This window comes from Lolium rigidum, chromosome 5, assembly GCF_022539505.1.
Source record: "Lolium rigidum isolate FL_2022 chromosome 5, APGP_CSIRO_Lrig_0.1, whole genome shotgun sequence".
Lineage (NCBI taxonomy): Eukaryota > Viridiplantae > Streptophyta > Magnoliopsida > Poales > Poaceae > Lolium > Lolium rigidum.
This window is the reverse complement of record NC_061512.1, coordinates 30268216-30291299: the sequence shown is the minus strand read 5'-3', so window position 1 is coordinate 30291299 and position 23084 is coordinate 30268216. Positions and strand designations below refer to the sequence as shown.

At 44.4% G+C, this 23084-nt stretch overlaps 2 protein-coding genes and 2 pseudogenes across 3 annotated transcripts; 2 read left to right on the top strand and 2 right to left on the bottom strand.

Annotated features, from left to right (window-relative positions):
• Positions 1-3421: 3421 nt before the first annotated feature.
• Positions 3422-6892, top strand: LOC124655257 (annotated as a pseudogene).
• Positions 6893-9914: 3022 nt separating this feature from the next.
• On the bottom strand, positions 9915-13528 carry LOC124655797 (annotated as a pseudogene).
• Positions 13529-16171: 2643 nt separating this feature from the next.
• On the top strand, positions 16172-19637 carry LOC124652357 (protein NARROW LEAF 1-like). Of its 2 annotated transcripts, none has more exons than XM_047191381.1 (6): positions 16172-16330; positions 16692-17231; positions 17315-17458; positions 17831-18071; positions 18299-18799; positions 18901-19637. In XM_047191381.1, exons 2-6 carry the CDS (start codon positions 16743-16745, stop codon positions 19323-19325), a joined length of 1800 nt encoding a protein of 599 aa, XP_047047337.1. In that variant the 5' UTR covers positions 16172-16330; positions 16692-16742; the 3' UTR covers positions 19326-19637. The 2 variants fall into 2 exon arrangements, with proteins under 2 accessions (XP_047047337.1, XP_047047335.1); XM_047191379.1 differs by having other exon boundaries at positions 16684-17231.
• An 808-nt stretch (positions 19638-20445) lies between these two features.
• Positions 20446-21769, bottom strand: LOC124657950 (actin-1-like). Its single transcript, XM_047196413.1, has 2 exons — positions 21316-21769; positions 20446-21228 (listed from the first exon to the last, which is right to left on the bottom strand). Exons 1-2 carry the CDS (start codon positions 21767-21769, stop codon positions 20549-20551), a joined length of 1134 nt encoding a protein of 377 aa, XP_047052369.1. The 3' UTR covers positions 20446-20548.
• Between the last annotated feature and the right edge of the window lie 1315 nt (positions 21770-23084).

Sequence of the window (23084 nt, the reverse complement as noted above, 5' to 3'; positions counted from 1 at the left end):
CATAGTTGCATATCTAGAGAATTGACCTTTGTGTCAAGCCTAAATTGAAAAAGAACTAAAAATTGGTTAACACCTATTCACCCCCCCTCTAGGTGCGGCATACGATCCTTTCATCAATTCAGTATAATCATAGTGTCTACAAGGTGCCGCCGTAGGCAGAGTTGTGTCTAGTTTAGTATTGCGTCTATGATCTTACGTATTTCTGCGTATTGCCATCTGTATAAGGGCAGCCCCAGCCTGGCTTTATATATGCAACCAAGTTAGAGTTTATAAGAGTCCTAGTCTATTACATATTGGAGTCCTCCTTCTTTGAGCTTTCCTTGATTGGTGTGCCTAGCTAGCTTCTTGGACTTAGACTACTTGTTGCACCATGGGCTTCATGGGTCTTCGACTGATCCGCACCAGGTATGCCAATAATGGGTACCCGAAAGGGTATACCCATGACAATGATGATGGTGTTGCTCTTCAAGGTCCTGGTCTCCTCTTCCTCTTGTGTATTGGTGGAGATGGTGATGGAGGTGGCGGCTATGGAGCTGCCGGCGATGGAGCGGCAGGGCTTCGCCCCCAAGGGCGTGTATGGATGTGTCCTCCTACTTGGCTCCTCCCCTCTTTATATAGGCACTTTGGAGATCGGTTTCGGGAATCGACAGAGCTCTAGGCCGAATATGCCCATCGGGCCTTTACAAATGTTGTTCCGTTTGATAAAATGAAGCCGACGGAGGTCCGAAGGAGGTCCGTACAGTCGCTAAACCTTCTTTTGCTTTCGTATTTTCTTCGCCATTTCTTCATACAGATTCCGATTTAGGTGTTCTTCAGCTTGTTTGACTCGTATGGATGAGGGCTACAACACCATAGCCTTAGATCTTAAATATAAGATGTTGGAAAAATATCACTTTTCCCACACCTTATATGGCTAAGTCTGGTGCTTGTAACTCTCTCATATTGTATCCTCTTGGTCCCTTTTTCCTTCCTTTATCCATGATTGTCCATAACACCTACTCACGTGTAAAGACAAGGGAAAATAGTAAAATCCTACTAGAACTATTAAATATGCAAAACTCATATGAAAGTGAACAAGAACTCGTAAGTACACAAAATAGGCATGGATGTAGCTAGATGGAGCATGAAATGAGTGACAATATGAGTAATTGTGTACTTAAAAACCTTGGTAGAAAGTGTTAAAATTTTGGGCTATCACTGCAAGACTTGGATACTTCAAAAGAACTACACAAGTGATTTTGCTAGGCGACCGCATAAATTGAGATGAAGGGAAGGTCAGCAAAAGGTGTGTTTTCTATGTTAGTAGTAATACTCCTGATGAGTAATTAATTTATTTAGGAATTTCGGCTGTAATGATTCATAAGTATTTTTTGCTTATAATACCATCAACCATTTCAATTAACCCTTCATTTTATGAAGGAAGATCACCCAAGAAGTTGGCATGTATGCAGTTCTGGTTCTATCTTAGAAAAGTAAATTGTATGATTCTGGTTTAATCAGTTCATAGAGGATAGAAGAGTCATAGTAGCAGTTGTGTCAATATTTTCTTTCTTTTGTGTTTTGCAGGCTGACCAACTCATTTGAGGCATGCTAATAATACCAGATGGCGGGTTGTACTATTTTTTTTTTCTTTTTGATGAAAACATATGACATGGAGATGAATTTTTTGATCTTACTTGCATACTAACAGTTGGCTCTGACTTTTAATTCTCAGCTCTGGAACAAATAGCTATGTTCTGATACAAGGAGCTCTAGAAAGCTCACAGACACTTTGTGCGCTTCAAGTGCCAAACATATATTAACTATGCAACAATTTAATTTATACTTTATAATATTTCACTTTGGGCATCCAAAGAAAAGTCATAAATTTCAAGGGATTTCATGTTAGACGATAATGACTTATTCAGTTTATAGACAAAAGCGCGTGCAATAATACTACACTGGCCATGCTTAATTTGCAAGAATGAAGTGCAGACGGCAAGGAGAAGCTCGCATATCCATCTAGTATGACCAAAGGTCATACAGTATACACTAACAACAACGACCCACATATCAGCTTCCCTACCATGATAGGTCAACCCCACATGATGGTAAATATGAAAAAGATGTTGGTTAGGTTCTGCTGAAACAACTATGGCCATCCAAATGTGTGTAGCCTTGGCCGAAACCTATCAATGACCTAGTGGCCCACTTTTGGTTGATGGATCTTACATAGAAGCAGATGTCTCCATTGGTGACGAGATGATCTTACATTGTGAATTAGGAGAAATAATATTTGTTTACCTTGGCGATGCATGTTCAACGACAACACACTTGGGGTGGAAGTTTGCAAATGGATGGAAATATTAATATTGGTTCTCCAATGGTTAGACTATCTCTTCTTTCTTCGAATAAAGCCAAATCGTAATCTTTGATGTTTAGTTTCAACAAAAGGATGCTAGCTCAAGAAAATCTTGGATCGTCACGAAGAATAAAAGTCTCAAAGAAAAATGGGCAGGGAGATTCGACAAAGAGCATAACAAAGTTGTACATTACCTAGCCAACCAAACATTTTGGTTGCCCCACGATCCAAATTCCATATCTTGTTTAGTGTTAGCCGAGTGTAACTCTCAGCCCGATGAATAAAGAGCTTGTTGTTCCATATAAAATCTTTACTAATTACATACAATATTAATTGCTTATTTGGGGCATCTGCAAATCCATACATATACATCTATACGCCTAGTAGATTATGGAGATCGTTGGGCACCACACAAAATTTATATGGGTCTTATGTAAAATATTAATATTGCATTTACTCACCAATGTCTCCAACTTACTTTAACCGCAACTCTAGCAACACATTTGGCACTTATATGTTTGATATACACGAGGATCAGCGCGCGCATGCACCGACAACCCGATATGCTCCAATTATTACCTTTTTACAAAAGAAATCAACCCATATAAGGAAAACAATATCGCACAAAAGAAATATGGTGAATTCGATATATGGCACTATCAACCTCAAATACGCCAAACGACGTACATCGAACTAGCCCTAATACAAATGAAGGAACTGCTACAGGATAGCCGAACAAAGATAACACATCTCTTAGGTTTTCCACCTAGAAAACAAAATGTCATGTCTTCACAAATTTCTATTTTGCTGGTCTAATATGACAAAATAAAAGAAAGCCATTACTCCTATTATTGGTTTAGTAGAAAGTCCACAAGGTCAAGTCCAAGAATGAATGGTCACATGGCGGTAACATGGAGAGTCGAGTGAGTGAGTGAAATGACAATCCTCTCCTCGTCACTGTCTGTCATCATGTGGCCTCGCCGCCATTAACACGCGCTCTCTCCTCTCCTCTCCGCCCCACCGAGCTCCGAGGGAGGACGCATTGCGACTGGGATTTGCTGGCGGGCATTGCCGGCGGCCATGGCAGATCCGTACGGCGACGGCGGAGGCGGCGGCAGGGCGATGAAGCAGCCGCAGCAGCAGCGGCAGGCCCGGCTGAAGCCGGCGCTGGAGATGGAGGACCTCATCAGCCTCCTCCACGGCTCCGATCCTGTCCGCGTCGAGCTCACCCGCCTCGAGAACGACCTCCACTGTAAGCTCCCGCCTCAGCTCGCCCGATCTGCTCTGATCTGATCTACCAAGCTCCACTGCCGCGCGCGCGCGCCCAGATCTCCGAGCCATTCTTGATTGGTTGGTGCTGAATTGCTCCTGCAGATAAGGAGAAGGAGCTTGGGGACGCGCAGGCGGAGATCAGGGCGCTCCGCCTCTCCGAGCGCGCGCGCGAGAAGGCCGTCGAGGATGTCAGTACTCTGCTTCTCTCTTTCACTTCTTGGTAGACTACTACGTACTAGAAAGATCCCCAACTTCAGAGCAAGCAATTATGTCTTTTTCCTGGACAAGGACACCATCATTTTCCCCACGAAAGCTCCATATATGTAACCATCTTCAATGCGTACCAACTCTGATATTGTGATAGATGATTAATTGCTTACAACTAGATAATGGAAACATGCAAGGAAGAATGAAAAATCACTCTCAATGTTGTTGTCATTGCACATGAAATGTTTTCTTCGTTCACACATCTGTCAAAGTTTGAGCTAGTTATTTTGGGACAGAGGGAGTAATGCTTTCAAAATTAATATGTTTCTTCAACTCTCTGGACAATCCTGACTTTGCCTTCCGCGTCAATGTAAGCTTACGGAAGAACTGGCGAAGGTGGACGGGAAGCTCAAGCTCACAGAGTCTCTCCTCGAAAGCAGAGTAATGAAATGGACCAGCCCTTCCTTTCTCTCTCGTTTAATTAAACTTCAAAGTTCTATCTAACGACATTTGGCACGCTGCAGAACCTCGAAGCGAAGAAGATCAACGATGAGAAGAAAGCAGCAATGGCTGCCCAGTTCGCGGCAGAGGCTACGCTGCGGAGGGTCCATGCGGCACAGAAGGACGATGACATGCCTCCTATCGAGGCCATCCTCGCGCCGCTGGAGGCCGAGCTGAAGCTAGCTCGTCAAGAGGTGCTTCATCCAGACTTGCCTGCAGATGTCACGGTCCCTGTTCATTCAGTGTACTCCTGCTGAAAGGCTAAGCTGTTGGTTTTCTCGTGCAGATTGCAAACTTGCAAGATGACAACAGAGCATTAGATCGCCTTACAAAGTCCAAGGAAGCAGCTCTGCTGGAAGCGGAAAGGACGGTTCAGATAGCATTAGCAAAAGCTTCCTTGGTGGACGATCTGCAAAACAAAAACCAAGAATTGATGAAACAGATTGAGATATGCCAGGTATAAGGCGTACAGTTACTAGCTGTGGCATGCAATTAGTTACGGTGTATGAGACTTTTTTTTTTGGTTTTTCAGGAAGAGAACAAGATCTTGGACAGAATGCATCGCCAAAAGTTGCAGAGGTTGAAAAGCTTACTCAGACTGTCAGAGAGCTAGAGGAAGCTGTTCTTGCTGGTGGTGCAGCCGCGAATGCTGTGAGAGACTATCAGCGGAAAGTTCTGGAGATGAATGTAATGCGTCATGGCTGGAACCCTTATCTGTGTATATTTCAAGATGTTTAGTGTATCTGAAATCACATTACTATATGCCAATGTATCTTACCTGCGTGTTGTTGTTGTTGTCAGGAGGAAATGAAAACTCTGGAACGTGAGTTATCTCGTGCCAAGGTTTCAGCAAACAGGGTTGCAGTAGTGGTGGCAAATGAGTGGAAAGATGGCAATGATAAAGTTATGCCTGTTAAACAATGGCTTGAAGAACGGAGGATTGTACAAGTAAGTAACGAAGGCTTCATGTGTTCTAGTTTTACACTGGTGTTGTGTAGTTCTGGATGGATATTCAAATGTGACGTTTTGTATTTTCTTTTGTTTTACCGGACTAAACTATGGCGCTTTTTGTTAATCTCTGGAGGATTATCCTTTTACAGGGAGAAATGCAGCAGCTCCGGGATAAACTTGCTATAGCAGAAAGGGCTGCAAGATCAGAAGCTCAACTGAAAGTATACATCTGCTCTTCATATTTCTCATCAAGTCCCTTTACTTGTGTCTTCCTATGAGTTGTCTTTCCATCCTCTCTTCATCATGATCTGCATCGAATATCGCAGGACAAGTTCCAGCTTCGGCTTAGAGTACTCGAGGAAGGACTGAGAATGTCTACTACATCTCGAACCAATGCAAGCGCCGCCCGTCGCCAGTCTATCGGCGCTGCCGAGAGTGTATCCAAGACCAACGGCTTTCTATCAAAGCGGCCATCATTCCATATGAGATCACAAGCATCTTCTACCACCACAACTACTCTAGTGAACCATGCAAAAGGGGCATCAAAGTCTTTTGACGGAGGATGTAGATCGCTCGACCGCTATAAGGGCCATGTAAATGGGATCGGCATGAACGTATCTACAGACTCCAGCGAGGACAAGGAGTCAAATAACTCAGATGAAAAGGAAGTTGTTGAACAGGAGGATACAGTATCGGGGATGCTGTATGATATGCTGCAAAAGGAGGTTGTTGCTCTAAGGAAGGCGTGCCATGAAAAGGATCAAAGCCTGAAAGACAAGGACGATGCAGTTGAGGTAACTTTAGCTGGATACTAGTATCAAAAGGTCCGAGTTCATTCTCTTGCATTCCTTTAGCCTGCCTCATGTTAAATGAGTGGTTTGATGTGCAGATGTTGGCTAAGAAAGTTGATACCTTGACAAAGGCGATGGAATCAGATGCCAAGAAGATGAGGAGGGAGGTGGCCGCCATGGAGAAGGAAGTGGCTGCTATGCGATTAGAGAAAGAGCAGGACGCGAAGGCGAGAAGGTTTGGTAGCTCAAGTGTTTCTTCAAACAGTTCACAGCTGCCACCTGGAAGGTAGGTCACATTTTACAAGAGATATCATTTTCTTGTCTACATTTTGGAATAAATTTCTTTGCCTCAGAGTATGTTGCTCAAAGAGTGAGTGTGTATCTCAGGACTCTGCCTCGGAGCGGTTCGGCACGCAATATGTGATATGGAAAGGGAAACTGTGAGCGGATTCAAAGGACCTCAGAGCATCTCTTCTTTAGTTTAATCATGGGATCCTCTTGCTGGTTGCTTCTTGGAGAAAAGAAGATGGCATTGCATATTGCTACCAGGCAGAAGCGGCAATCCTTTGCCCAGATAGAAAATCAATCGATCAACCAGTGACTGGAGTGAAGCTAGTGTGATTGATGAGTTTTTTTTTTTCATATTTGTTATTGCGGAACTGGGACCCTTCGCCGCTGTTCGTGCATAGGTTTGGTGTGTGCTTGCATTTTTTTTTTCCATTTGTAATCTACTCGAGAGTAATGTATGGCTGGTGTTTTGTGGTAGCCAAGTTGTGAATAACATAACATGATGATGATAGTGCAATCAAACGGGCGTCTCTTGTGTTGAGTATGGTTGCAAAATACTGATAAATAGTTTGTGGTTGGTACTATGTAATTCGTTGAAAAAAAGCTAAATAGTTTGTGTATATACATTATTTATCTAATTTTATTTTTGATTACTCGCAATTTCATTTGTATGAAACTGACAAAACAGTGGTACTTCTCCTAGCGGAAAGGAAGAAAAACATAGGCTAAACCGAATAACTCTGCTATCAAAACACAACATGTAGCATGAATTCCTACAGTTACTACAAGACACTCAGCAGCAGAAACTGAACCTCAAAAGATGAAAGTATCGGTTCCCACTCTTTTCTCATGTCCACCATTGTTCATCCCTCCATCTGAAGCACTTCGATGAACCCTATAGTGCTTCGACGAAAGAACTCCGTGGTACTAGTTGCTTTGCCCCATTAGAGGAGGAGTCCACCCCATCTTCACCAAACCCTGAAAGCACTTTAACAACTCTGCTCAAGGTGTTGTCTCCGACTTCTACAAGCAAAAGACTCTTGTTGCTCAGTTTATATGTAGTTGAATTCAGAATTAGAGAAGAGAGAACATCAACTTTGCGATGCATTTACCTTCGACATGGGTTCCAAAGTTTATTATTATGTGGTCTTTAAAATAAAAGACTACTGTTTGAACTTCAGTTCTATCAGCTACCGGAGGCTGGCCCAAGATTCCTGAGTATATATACTACCATTCTATCGAAAGAAGCTTCATCGGTAGATGACTCTGCTGGCTGCTTTCTCATAACAGAATATAGAGACAGAAACAAAATTCAATACTGTGAGACGACAAGTGTGCTCATCTTCCTATTGAACACATATAAATACTACACAAAAAAGCATCAGCTTTATTGCAAACATCATGATAGGCAATAAGTGTGGTAGGGGATGACTGAATTCTAAGCCACACGACCTCCAGTTCGCAATGTCATTTAAGAGGAGATTTACCTTTGAGAGTATCAGTCTATCCACTGTCATGTAATATGAACTACGACACCAACCTCTTCTCAAATTTGATCAGCATAATATAGCTCATAAGAAGAGGCAGAGACAACTTATCTTCGCCATGAACAAACTAATTGTGTATCCTCCATTTGTTTAAAAACTCAACGGCTCCTCCTAGATTGTGGTAAGAAACTCGACGATATCTTTCTTCAATTGTGGGTTTTTTCTTTTCCCACGTTGAGCCATTTCTTGCCCAATATTGACCAGTTGCTCAGTCAGATACCTTTCTGAATCTGCTTTAGCCTGAGACTGCCGCCGCCTTACTATGGCATTGTATTGTATTGCTTTGCGTTCACATAAACATGCTCTTCAATTGCATAAGCAGGCGACCGTAGACCAGATGGATGACCAAATGGTGGATGTATGGGGAAAAGCACACCAAAATCTATGAGCTGGACTAGTCTGAATAGAGTGACAGCAGTATAGGAAGGTTAAGAGCTTCCCTACTTCCCTAGTATATTGACTTAATTTTGGGCAGTCGGAACCTTCTAACCAGACTCCCAACACCGGCATTTTTTGCAACCAATTTTAGCGGATAGATCAACAAATTCCATGTAATTTCAGCGCCAACTTTGGAAGGGCGAAGAACGATAAGTTGACTTTGATGGAGGAAAACAGCCAGCTGACCACCAAACAAGCTGCCAAGCACCAAGGATTCCGTAAAAGTTTTGTGTAGAAATGCAATCGACACAATACTACAGTGCATCAGAAGGCTTGCCTGAATAACAACAGATAGCCTTGTGTTCCCTCCATTGTGCACACAAGATTAGAGTTAGATAATAACGTAAGGAAAAAGCATAACTCATCTGCTTCTGTCCCACTGGTCTGTATGGAAGAATACTCTTTCCATTAGAGGTAAACAGGCAGGGAGGGTTCACCTACGAAAATAACAAAGCTCCATTATAAGACACAAAATTACTATTTCCATTAGAGGGAAAAAAAATTCACCTATGAACATGGTTCAGAATTGCAGCAAACCCAAAGTGCTAAGAACCTGTAAAACAAGTGGTAACATTATAGTAAATCCCTGAAATTTGAGGAAAAGTCTACTTAAAAGCTAGTACAGTAATATAATATTGCACCGGTAACTACTCGGGAAAAACTGCTCCTGATTACTTATATGATAGCAAATTCTAGGATAAGATCCATTGAGTTCTCTTCGCACTCCTTTGTGAAAGAGTAGAATGAGAAAGCTAATGAATCTTAAACCCATTGATAAAAAGAAAAAAGAGGATAAATACTATAAATTAGGGAATAAATGAGGGTTTGGGGATAGAGGGACTTGAACACTCACGACTTACAAATTCGACGGATTTTCCTTTTACTAGAAATTTCATTGTTGTCAGTATTGATATGTAGAATGGACTCTCTCTTTGTCCTCATCTGATTAATCCACTTTTTTAAAGACCTCAAAACTTTGAACTGAAGGATTTGAATACAAAATATTCAATTGGAATGGATTCACAATAATTCCAAAAAAAATCTGAATTTTTGATTTCATAATCATTTCTGTTTAAAAAGAACACCAACAAGCCCATGCTTACTCATTCTCCTCAGCTACAAAGCATGCATTCTCCTCATATCCTATTACGAGGATTGTATTGTATTAGATAGATAAACAAGGACAAGGAAGATTTAATAAAAGCCTTAATTTTGTACACAAATGCCAAGAATATCAATCATCAAGTAGAAGCAAACTTTCAACAAGCCCATGGTACATTGGATGTATTTCATCAAGCCTTATCATCAATTGCAATATTCAGTCTACTAAAATTGCTCACATGAGCTTGACTATATTTTGTTCAGGGAGCGCCATAGCAAATTTGTTCAGTTTTAGTAAGAAGAACAATGCTCTGCCACCGGAAATATAGTGTTGGCATACATTAGTAAGAAATAGAACCAGAAGGATACACAAATGACGATTTACTTCGCATTGCATAATATATACGACATACAGATATTTGTAGATGACATCAATCCATACGCTACTGGAAACACTAAATGAAAATACAACTTCTTTCATAACGTCGAGACAAACGCCTTGTCCTCAACAAGACGGGACCAAGCAACAGTGATCTCCAGCTCAGAGTCGCCAATGTGACATATATTCTCGGTTATATTGCACTCCTGGGCATCGATGGATACTACTACCTGACCAGCCATAGCCCCACATCGCGATCTGGCTTCTATCACAAGTTCAAGCTTTCCCCGTAGTTTTACAGAGACGACATGCCTTGCTAGATTAAGGTAACCCTTTGAACAAGTAGTCATTGCTCCATCTTGAAGCACGACTTGCCGAAACGAGGGGTCAGCAGCAATGTGTTCAGAATCAGGCAACTCCCCTTTCCTCCGAGGCAGAGAGGAGCAAACAACCCGGCCACCATACTCAAAAGGGTTTGGGCTCCCTTCAGGAACACGGACACGGATACCCACGATGGTTGCCTGGACTGAGGCTCCAAGTGTCTCTGCGCTTAACACCATTGTGCAGTAGTCTCCTTCCAGAGGGGTATATAGAGTGCGTAACCCTTGATAACTGCTGCTGTAGTACCAGCGATGTCTCATCAACACACTATCTTCAGACTTTGTTGTGCCCTTCACTTTCAGCTCGATTTCCACATAAGCAGGTTCAGTCACAATTGCACGAGACGGACCAGTCAGGCGCAAAAATGGATCCTGCATTTGACGTTGATTATTCAGTTTTGCATTATTTCTACTTCTTGCCTAATTGTTTAGTGCTTGATATGTGTTCTTAACTACACGCTATCCTTATCAGGAAACAGAAAATAGAAATAAAAAAATGCTATACGGACCTCTGGAGTGAGTATTTGGCAGTTATTCCTCTGACGGGAGAAGAGAATGTTGCGATTGCGATCCACCGTGTCTCTTGCAGCAACCACGCCGTACACTTGCAGCGGCCAGTTCAAGCCAGAATCATCTTCTATATCTGTGACTTTGATGGAGTATATCTGCAGAGTGCTATCGACCAAAGCACCACGTGGGCGGTGTCCCGGTGTACTGTGTGTAAAGTGCATCGGACTCAATGATGCTGCAGCCATCAATCAAAAAGGAAGAGTATTTAGAGAATTCATTCCGCTGGTACAAGGAGTAATAAAGTAAATACCTTCCCTTATTGAACAATGAACGAATGATACCAAATGCAGTAGGAAACAAATGAGCAGATAAGTGGCATGAACAAATGTTTAGAGAATTCATTCGCCTGGCTACTAGGAGTAATTACGTAATTTCCATCCCTTATTAAAGAATGAATGAATGGTACAAAATGCAGTACGAGAGAAGAACACAATGATGAGCAGATAAATAGCGTGAATGAATGTTTACTTACTCGTCTCTGTGAAGCTACCGCAAAATATGGACCAACTCAATACCCAGCCCTGGCGGTACCACTCAAAGTACTCCTCCTCAGTCTGCGTCTTATCGCTATCTTCGTCTTCCTCTCCCATCTCGTTGGCTTCCTCTATCTCCAATTTAATGTCTGTGGAAGAGGAAATCCTCGGTGACACCTCATCCTTCACCTTGGCTGCCTCCAGAGTCTCCCTGGACAGCTCGGAGAACGATTGGGATTTCAAGGTACGCTTGTAACTAAGAAGCCCCATCTGCTCCAACCAGGTGCAGAACTGGTCCAACCCATTGAAGAGCGCATTCGGTCCGTATTTGTTGTGCCTGTTCTCCATCATCAGCAGCAAACTCGTCACGTCTCTGTACATGTTATTCATGTGGATCTGGACCTCGCTAATGCTATAGTCGCTGATCCTCAGCTTTGGCTCGGCTTTGAGCTTCGTGGCCGACTGGCTCTTCAATGTTGCCTTCATCCGCTGGATCCACTTCGTTGTATGCTCGAACGCCTGAACATCGTCATCCACACATTCTTCCCTCCTCGAGATACACCGCTTGTCTCGAATCAGCAGCGACCAGGCAACAGTTACCTCCACCTCATAGGGGCCAAGATGACATATGCCGCGGCTTGACTTGCATTCCTTGGCCGGGAAGAAGACATGGCCATGGAATTTAGGCGAACGAATGATAACCCTCAGCTCTCCGTTTAACTCAACAGAAACAACACGCCTTGACAGATCAAGGTAACCATCACGGGAAGTGCTAGCCGCCGTCACATGATCTTGAAGTACAACCTCTTCATCCTCTTCTTTAGGTTTAACAATTGGCCCCTTGGCAACACAGCTAACTTTACCACCATGTTTAAAAGGCCATGCCCTCTTCCTCCAGTTGAGAACACGGACGGCCACTACCGTTGCCTGGACCGTGTTTTCCAACCGGGCACACCGTAGCGTGATTTTGCAGTGGTCATTACTCGGCTCAGTAATATTCCCGCCGCCGTAGACGAAGGTCTGACGCATGAGAACTCTTATCTTCTGATGCCTTTCTTCCGCTGCCCTTTACTTTCAGTTGGATTTCCAAGTCAACAGGGTCTATAGCAACAATTGCACGAGACGGGCCAGTCAATTGCAGAGATGGATCCTGCAACAAATTTCCGTCAGGATATATATAATTAAGAAACAAACCAAGAAAGATGCAAGCAAAAGGAAGTAAAGAGAAACCCCCCGCGCGGGCGGACCTTCTGAGTGAGAATTTGGCAATTTTCCCTCGCACGGTGGAAGAGAATGTTGCGGTTGCGATCCACGGTGTCTCGGGCGGCGACCGTGCCGTACACACGCAGTGGCCAATTCGACCCGAGAGCTTCCTGGTTTACCTCTTGGAGTTTGAGAGAGAAGATCTGCAGGGTACTAGCAACGGAAGCGGCATCACCCGGCTGTGTAGCGTGTGTGAAGTGCATAGGACTCAATGACGCTGCAGCCAGCAAGCCAGCCACCGGTAAAAAACATTAGGACTGGTCACTACAAGTATAAAGTAAAGTATAGTAAAGCAAACCCCTTGTTGCTAAGTAATCTTCATGGTTACAGGTACGGGTGGGCAAACACGGTGTCACAAGGTTTCACCTGCTTGAGCTTAGTTCAAAATTTTGTACTAAACTGGAAATAAGATTTAGGTTTGTAAAGAAAAATGAACTAGGCGACACTGACCGGTTAGAAGGGTTTAAAACGGTGTGAGTTTCGCACACCCCTAGTTTGAGGGATGCGGCATTGTGTGAAGGAAGTAATAAAGCAACGTAATAAGGGAGGCACACAATGAGTATACTCACTCGTATCATCATCTTTGTAGGTTGTGCTGAACAATTTGTACAAATTCGCTAGGAAGGCCCTGGAGCCCATATCCAAGAATTGGCCGGTCTGCATCACCGTCCCCTCGTTGGCTTCCTCAATCTCATTGGCTTCCTTAATCTCTGACAATTTCGTATCATCTGTGGAAGCGGAGGCTTCCTCCATGGTTTTTGCAGAATTCGCCCTGGAAGATGAATCAGCGTCATAGAAGAAAAGCCAAGAGGCTTCCTCAATCTCGTCCAATTCTGTTGTCTGAGTGCCCATCTCATTGGCTTCCTCATCAATCTCTGATGACAATTTCGTATCATCTGTCGAAGCGGAGATCGAGTGGCCCTGGCCCCCACCACTGGCTTCCTCCATGGTTTTTGTAGAATTCGCCCTGGAAGATGAATCAGCGTCATAGTAGGAAAGCCAAGAGGCTTCCTCCTCCATTTCCATGGTGATCGATCCTCAGTCTGGCTGGCTTCCTGTAGTTGGATTCTGCAGGTCTTCAGTTTTACTCTTGTCAGGTTGTCTTTGAACAGATCGGAGATTGGTTTGGAACCGGATTCGAGTGATGCGAACCGGTCCACTGCCGAATCCAAAACGGAACCCGGCGCAAATGACGGCCTTTATGGTCTTCTGGGAAGCGACGCTGGGTGGTTCGTGCGGTGCTCCTCGGAGAATGGTGCGTCGGCGTTCAGCCCGTACACCGGCGGCGGCGGAGGGGCGCCACCATCGCAGACGGTGGATTTGGGGAAGAGAGGAGATGCACGTCTTTTTTTATGTATTTTCACAACCAATACCATATACTACTAGGAGTAAGTATATTCGTGGTAAGCAAATCCAGCGATTACATAAAGTCCAAATTAAACGACAAAATCTTTAAGATTTTTTTTCTTTCTTTCATGACATAATAATGCATTTTTCTGAAAGCAGTCACCAAATAATACCAACAAAGGTTATATCCTATAATTTAAATTTGAATCGCCGCGGCAAAGCTACGTGCACACTCGCAACCACTAAAAAAGTAAATCAACGTTGGCAAAAATACCATACTAGGAAAAAGAATACCATTGGCAAGAGTACCAACACATCCTTGGAGAGCCGCAAATACGAATCATTATGGAGGACGTAGGAGTCGGAACAAATATTGCAAGGACAATTCTTCTCGCGACACCCATGAGAAAAGATCCAAAAAATCGATCTGGAGAAGCAAGATTTGAAAACTCGTACCTAAAAAAAATTGTAATCTTCAGCACCACCGTTAACGCCGAGAAGAAGGTCTCGTCGTCGAACGATCAACTAAAGATCACTTATTATAAATGTTCCCCTCTCCATGGAGGTAGATGTCGAAACAAGACAAATACCAAACCCTATAAAACACTATTTTTATTAAAAACTCAGTACATAGATCGGATTCCCCACCCCTCCCGACGATGGCGAGGTTGGTCGAAGGAGGGAAAACTGATTTATGGAGGAGGCGTAGGTAGAGGCGACGCTAGATTTAGGTTTAGAAAAAGATGCAGTTAGTGGGAGAAGCATGTTTTCGATTAGAAACTTTACACGAGGTTCACACAAAAATAAGAGCACCACATGATTTTGGCGCTAGATTGATGTGCAAAATGGTCTTATCCTTGAGAGGGTCTAAAACTTCCGGGGATCCTAGTGGCCGCAGATTCCAGTGCCTCGGACCTTGGAGATATCGATGCAGTTGAGGTTAGAGATTTCAGTGTCCTGGAATGACCTTGATCAGCAACTTGAGGGCTCGTAGTTTGTCTTTGGCTGCCATTAGATTGCTCCTGTGCAACAGCTTGGTCTTGTGATAGTGAAGGCTCCGCATGCTCCGCATGAGTAGAGCTTGACCCTTCTCCTTCGTCTACAAGGGGTTCCTCAATGGAGCGAAAGAATCCATCACTCATTCTTCTTTATGGCCCCGGGAGGAATTACATCACCGACATCACAAAGGCCACTCTGCCTCACTTGAGAGCCATTATTCTCGTCGAACTTCACAACACGTGGCCGGTGGTCTTATTGTAGACCCTATAGGTGTGCGAGTCCGCGGCATAGCCAGCAAAGATACCCTGTTTCGCTTTGGATTCGAACTTAGCAGGACACATACCTTTTATGAGAATGTAGCACTTGCATCCAAACACACGAAAATAAGAGATATCGGGCTTGTGTTCAGAGAGAATTTCATAAGGCGTCTTGTTAAAACCTTCATAGATAGAGATGCCTAGTAGCATGGCAAGCGATTTAGATGGCTTCGGCCCAAAAAGTTATATGGAGACTTGAACTCCACTAACGTAGTTTGTGCTACATCCATCAACGTTCTACTCTTCCTCTTAGCCATACCATTTTTTTGAAGCGTGCAAGGGGCCAAGTAATGGTGCTTTATCCCCTCATCACTAAGGAACTCATCCAAAGTATAGTTCTTGAACTCGGGCCCATCGTTGCTACTTACCGTCAAGACCGCGGCATTGTGTTGGCATTGAACTTCATTGACAAAGTCGATGCGAGTCCTTTGAGTTCCACTCTTGATCTTGAATAAATAAACTCAAGTGTATCTTAAGTAGTCATCAACAATAACTAAGCAATACTTCTTCCCACCTTGCAGAGGAAATGGTGATCCAATGAGGTTCATGTGAAGGAGCTCTAAGCACCTTATAGAGGAAATGGTGGTCTTAGATTTGTGATGAGTTTCATGCGTCTTCCCTTCAACGCAAAACCCTACATGCACACATGAACCTTACAGAAAAAACATCTTGTCTTAACTCGAGGATGTGGCCACCCATGCGGTGACTTTGCAAAGACCTCATTTTAACATGAGCTAAACTACGATGCCAAATCCCCTGAAATCACTAGGATAGCATGAAGCCTCAAAAAGTTCAAATACATGTGAATAACATATCGAGTAAATCATGTGATTAACATGCCATACGAATTCAAATTCCAAACTCGATTTACAAAACAAATTGGATGTGAACAAATTCCGACTTTACCCTCCAAGTGGAGCCGTATTTGCCTCCAAGTGACATGTGCCAAATATCCCGATAGACCCCCGGTAACCATTCTTGCACTCCCTCCTACCTCCTCACCGGAGCGGAGCCCTCAGATCGGAATTTCGCCGGAGCCGCCCGCCTCCACCTCAGGCCGCGGCAGCCCTCCAGATCCGCCGGTAATGGCGCCGCCGCCTCCCTGACCAGCCCGCCCGCCCACCCGACTTACTCCCGCATCCCCCACCGACGCCGCAAGCGCAAGGTACTCACTGTTCTGAGAGAGCTCGCGCTGGTACTCAACTCACTGTGTGTGCCGGCCGAGGTGTGAGCTCCGGATCTGCCCCCACCCCTCAAACCTTCTTCTCTTTGCAAGCAAATACCCCAAAATTCCTATTTTTTCACAGTTCTTAGTTACCACTCGAGTCTTTCAGCTTCACTTTCACTTTCATGTGGCTGTTTTGCAAATTCTGACTTCTAGTGCTACTAGACGAATTTCCGATTATGTTTCATTTTATGGCTGGTAACTGATGCTATTTTATCTTGATGTTTCTGCGTCAGCCTGAAGCTAAGCTATGTAGCAGTAATGTACTATTTACCTAAGGCCTCACTCTTCAGTGCTGCAGATTGGTACAGAGGATTCCTAAAGCTCAAGAAACGCAGATGGTAGTTGCATAATGCAGCCTTCAGATATCTGGAAGGCGCATGCCGGACCACCATCGCCCCAACCATCGCTGGACATGGAGAGAAACGGCTGCAGCAGCCACCACCATAACTGCTGCCCGTCGCCGTCGCCGCTCCAGCCAGTCGCCTCAGCCGGTCAGCACTCCGAGAGCAGCGCCGCCTACTTCTCCTGGCCTACGTCTACCCTGATGCACGGGTCCGCCGAAGGCCGCACCAACTACTTTGGGAACCTGCAGAAGGGGGTCCTCCCGGGCCACCTTGGCCGCCTCCCCAAGGGGCAGCAGGCCACCACCTTGCTTGACTTGATGATCATAAGGGCTTTCCACAGCAAGATCCTAAGGCGGTTTAGTCTGGGCACGGCGATCGGGTTCCGAATCAGGAAGGGGACGCTGACTGACACACCTGCGATCCTCGTGTTTGTTGCGAGGAAGGTGAACAAGAAGTGGCTTAGGCCTACGCAGTGTCTTCCAGCTGCCCTTGAGGTGCAAATGTTCTTACATATCTTTAGCAAATTATGTAGGTCATGCGGAATTTAATAATCTATCTCTTTCTGTTCCATAAACAGGGGCCTGGGGGTGTGTGGTGTGATGTTGACGTTGTTGAATTCTCTTATTATGGTGCACCTGCAGCGACTCCCAAGGAACAACTGTATGATGAGCTTGTGGATGGATTGCGTGGCAGTGATCCATCTATTGGTTCTGGTTCACAGGTCTTTTTTTTCACAGTTACTGAAATTGCTCTGCTTCTTCTTGACAGTTGAAGTTAATGTAGTGCCGGTTGCCTTTCACTAGTATTGCAAATATTTAGGGGCCTCAAACTTCTTGGAAATATACCTTTTGTTTTTTCTACTGTGCAATCAAACAACTCAAACCTACATATTTATTATTACTACATTTACCAAATCATGCATCATGCATGGAGGCCGCCTGATCTGCTTGGCTTAATCAAATAACAGAAGGACCAAAGAATCTGTTATTATTTTATTTCAATAATCTTTCCTGTGCATCAGAATCATTATTTAGCTGTCAGTTTCATGAACTGGTATGCTGTAACTCAGAGTTGTTTGTTTTATAATCCTCAGGTAGCTAGCCTTGAAACCTATGGGACTTTGGGTGCCATTGTGAAGAGTCGATCTGGCAACAAGCAAGTAGGCTTCCTAACCAACAGACATGTTGCAGTTGACCTGGATTATCCTAATCAGAAGATGTTCCATCCCTTGCCCCCTAATCTTGGACCTGGAGTTTACCTAGGTGCTGTTGAGAGAGCAACATCTTTTATCACTGATGATGTTTGGTATGGTATCTATGCAGGAACAAACCCAGGTAACATGCTGTGTCATGAGAATCACTTGATATATTATTAGTTAAATAATTCAACGACCAAATCTAGTCCAACTGAAAGAATAGTTTATTTGTGCATCTTTCCTTGTCAGGTCGATCTTGCAGTCCATTCAATTCATGCTTTTACTGTCTACTTTTGTTACTGTGATATGTTCTTATATAGTGTTTGTGTTCCCTAAATATCATTTACCCTTGTGATGCATCTGCAGAAACATTTGTCCGGGCTGATGGTGCATTTATACCGTTTTCGGACGACTTTGACATTACTAATGTAAGCACTTCAGTTAAAGGAGTGGGACTCATTGGTGATATCAAGGCAATCGATCTACAGTCCCCAATTGGCAGTCTCATTGGTAAGCAGGTTGTTAAAGTGGGAAGAAGCTCAGGTCTGACAACAGGGACCGTCATGGCATATGCTCTTGAGTACAATGATGAGAAGGGCATATGCTTTTTTACTGACTTTCTCGTTGTCGGAGAGAACCAGCAAACATTTGATCTTGAAGGGGACAGTGGAAGCCTTATAATCTTAACAGGACAAGAGGGTGAGAAGCCACAGCCTATAGGGATTATATGGGGTGGCACGGCTAATCGTGGAAGGTTGAAGCTGAAAAGCGGTCAGGGTCCAGAGAACTGGACAAGTGGAGTTGATCTCGGGCGCCTTCTTGATCTCCTCGAGCTTGATCTAATCACGACGAGTGAAGGTTTGCAAGGTTTGCGCTTTGTTATCACTCAACGGAAATTTAATCTTTGTTTGTAGCATTATCACCTTGATTTCCTCTGATGAAACACACCTCACTCTATTGGTACACAGAGGCCCTGGAAGAACAGAGGATCACTATAGCAGCAGCTGCTGCTGCAGCTAATTCTACCGCCACAGAATCATCACCTGTAGCCACCCCCCAGGAGAACGAGAAAGTCGACAAGATCTACGAGCCCCTCGGTATCAACATCCAGCAACTTCCCCGAGACGGTTCTGCCAACTCGACGGACCAACCCAACGAGTTCCACGTTGACACAGTGGAAGGGATGAACAACGTCGAGGAGCGCCAGTTCATCCCAAACCTGATTGGCATGTCTCCGATGCGCGATGCTCAGGAAGGCAATGGCGAGTTGGAGAACCTGGCGGAGCTGCAGAACTCGCCTGAGGACATCTGTTTCTCTCTGCACCTGGGCGAGCGGGAACCAAAACGGCTCCGCTCTGATTCCACAACTGTGGACATAGACTTACAGAAGTGAGGGAACTGCATTATGACACAGCAGCGTCTTATTCATTCCATCATTGAGCATTTGTAATTTGTATGCATTATTATTTGAGGCGATTCGGATCTGTGCCGGCAGTGGAAAAATAAACCTTCTGTGTAAACCAGCTGTATCGAGTTTAAGTAAGTAGTTTCAGGTGAAAATGATGGTCACTCCTGTAGTCTTGTCTCTATAATGTAGAAGTGAACTGCATGATTTAACTTGCCTCCAAACTCATAGAGCCAAAGCCAACTAACTTCTTGAAACAGTATATAATGTGTGCAACAGCATGAGTATTTTCATGGAGTATATTATGTGTATCTGTTTTTTATTTTCCTTTTGTTGTCGGTTAACCCCAAACATGACTTTAATACTACCTCTGTCTATTTTTAGCTGTCAAAAGTTTATCTAAATTCAAATGTATATAGACAACTTTTAGTACAAAGATACATTTAATTTAAATGAACCTTCCGACGTCTATTAATAGACGGAGGGAGTATAATTTTGTTTTTCCTATTGTGTTTTGAAACTCAAATGTTTAGTTTCTCAATATATTCACCAATTCGCTTACTTGTGTTTATACATATTTCGTCTTTCAAAAATTTCAATTATCTGTTTACTTGTGAGTTTTGAAAGTTCAAATCTTTATGATGTTGTCTTTAAAAAAGCACAAACATGAAACTGCATTGATTCAGTAGAGTTCCTAACTAAAGTTTAAATCTTAAATCTGCATGCTATATAGAAATTTTAGGATGCTCAAATTCAGAATATGTAGACCAAAATATTTCATAACATTTTTTGTTATGTTATATTAGCATCACAATAGGAGGGTCAATAATAATAATGTTACTTAATACTACACTGTATTGAGAATATTAGAAATATTTATTCACTTGATGAGTCCAAGAAATGCAATAATAATCATCTCGACCGCTAGCCGGCCATTACATTATATTGAATAAAAAGATATAATGCTTGCACGTCATCTGATGACAGATGGCGAATGTGATGCATTACATAGCATTATAAACAAGAAAAAAATGTAGATTCCCGAAGAAGAGAAATTAGAAAGGGAAACCAAAAAAAGAGGATCATTATCGATCCGACGGGGCCGTGATCGATCGATTGACCGAGCGGGCGCGCGACCATTAGGTACTCCGGGTTCGCGCGCTGTAGTTTGTTTGGCGATGATGAAGGAAGGATGTAGTACGTATGTGTATCTAGAAGCACTTCCGGTGGACGATGGATGGTCCGGATTCGTCGTACTCGGCCTTGGCGATCCACATCTGCTGGAAGGTGCTGAGTGATGCGAGGATGGATCCACCGATCCAGACACTGTACTTCCTCTCTGGCGGCGCGACGACCTTGATCTTCATGCTGCTGGGTGCGAGGGCGGTGATCTCCTTGCTCATCCTGTCGGCGATGCCGGTGAACATGGTGGTGCCTCCGGAGAGGACGATGTTGCCGTAGAGGTCCTTCCTGATGTCGACATCGCACTTCATGATGGAGTTGTAGGTGGTCTCGTGGATGCCCGCAGCTTCCATCCCGATGAAGGACGGCTGGAAGAGCACCTCGGGGCAGCGGAAGCGCTCGGCGCCGATGGTGATGACCTGGCCGTCGGGCAGCTCGTAGGACTTCTCGACGGTGGAGCTGGTGTTGGAGGTCTCCATCTCCTGGTCGTAGTCGAGGGCGATGTAGGAGAGCTTCTCCTTCATGTCGCGCACGATTTCGCGCTCCGCGCTGGTGGTGAAGGAGTAGCCGCGCTCGGTGAGGATCTTCATGAGGTAGTCGGTGAGGTCGCGCCCGGCGAGGTCGAGACGGAGGATGGCGTGCGGCAGCGCGTACCCCTCGTAGATGGGCACGGTGTGGCTCACACCATCACCGGAGTCGAGCACGATGCCTTGTTCGTTGTTGGTCCGGAGTTAGTTAAGATTGTACATATTGACATAGTAATAATCTGTAAGAATGGAGACAGAGTGAGATGTACCGGTGGTGCGTCCGGACGCGTAGAGGGAGAGCACGGCCTGGATGGCGACGTACATGGCGGGGGTGTTGAAGGTCTCGAACATGATCTGGGTCATCTTCTCTCTGTTGGCCTTGGGGTTGAGCGGCGCCTCCGTCAGCAGAACGGGGTGCTCCTCCGGCGCCACGCGGAGCTCGTTGTAGAAGGTGTGATGCCAGATCTTCTCCATGTCGTCCCAGTTGGAGACGATGCCGTGCTCGATGGGGTACTTGAGGGTGAGGATACCACGCTTGGACTGCGCCTCGTCCCCGACGTACGCGTCCTTCTGCCCCATCCCCACCATCACGCCCGTGTGCCGCGGCCGCCCCACGATGCTGGGGAACACGGCCCGGGGCGCGTCGTCGCCGGCGAACCCGGCCTTCACCATGCCCGTGCCGTTGTCGCACACCAGGGGCTGGATGTCCTCGCCGTCCGCCATCTTCGACCTCCGGCGATCGACCGCCCGGCTTCTGCCTGTTTTTGGTGTTCTAACGATCGAGAAGAAGACGCGAAAATGGAGATGGACCTCCGAGACCAGCTACGATCCATGGAAGGGTGGATGGAGTATTATTTAACGTGAACGCAAGCGGAGGCCCGCACTCTTCGCCGCCTTCCCATGCATGGACAGAAAAGAGAGAGGGAGAGGAGAGAGTCCTCAGCCTCACAATTAATCACCTTTCTTTCTCCAAGCGATTAACTCTACTATTTCATTACATCTCAAGAAAAACTCTATTCCATTAATTAATTCACGGGTGGAGTGGCCTTACATATAGAGAGAGAATGATTTTTCTTTTCTAAAATTTGTAGCCTTGTAGGGAGGTAGTAGGGAATGGGGAAAAAGAGTAGAACTGGATTGTAGGAACATCTTTGGGTAAGAAATTGTGCCATACATGAGAAAATTCCTATACCACATGCTTCCTTAAGGCATATAAAGACTGGTCAAAAGTTAACGTTTTAAAAGTTTAACCAAGTTTATACATAAAGATATAAATGATTACAATACTAAATCAATATCAATAGATTCGTCACAAAGTATATTTTCTTAATATGTCTATTTGATATTGTAGATGTAAACATTTTTTCCTAAATATTTGATCAAAGTTAGTAAGATTGGACTTTCAACTAATCCTTAGATGCCTTATATTTTCAAATGGAGGAAGTACTAGTGTATTTCAGGGGATCGGAGGAGATTATCCCGAGTCCTGAAAAATCCCGAGTAGTATGTTTACTTCTCCTGGTTCGAACGGGATAATCACGGGACATCACTGCATATCACCTCATTTTTGTCTAGATTAAAAAGTCTTCCTCGTACTAGTGCATTTTTGGAGAAGATTATTTGAAAAGATGGTAGAGGGTAGGGTGAACACCAAATCCCCTCTCACTCCTAAATTTATTGGGAGTGAAAATACGAGAGAAGTAAACAAGGCCAAAGGCGGTTTAGGTGTTGGTAACAAATGACCAGGGACCAATTGTATGTCTATGTCTATAATTTATCAATGGCGACACAATTCACACCACCAATGGTGTTATTGTACTCATTAGTACGTCCTGCAGATTAACTTCGAAGCTACAAACAATATGGCGGAATACGAGGCTCTATTACACGGTCTGCGCATCGCTAAGGAAATTGGGATCAATCACATTATATGCTGCGGAGATTCCGACCTGGTGGCACAACAAGTAGCCGGAACCTGGAAAGCCAGAAACTCAGTTATGGCGGCTTACAGAGACGAAGTTGACGAGATCGTGATGAC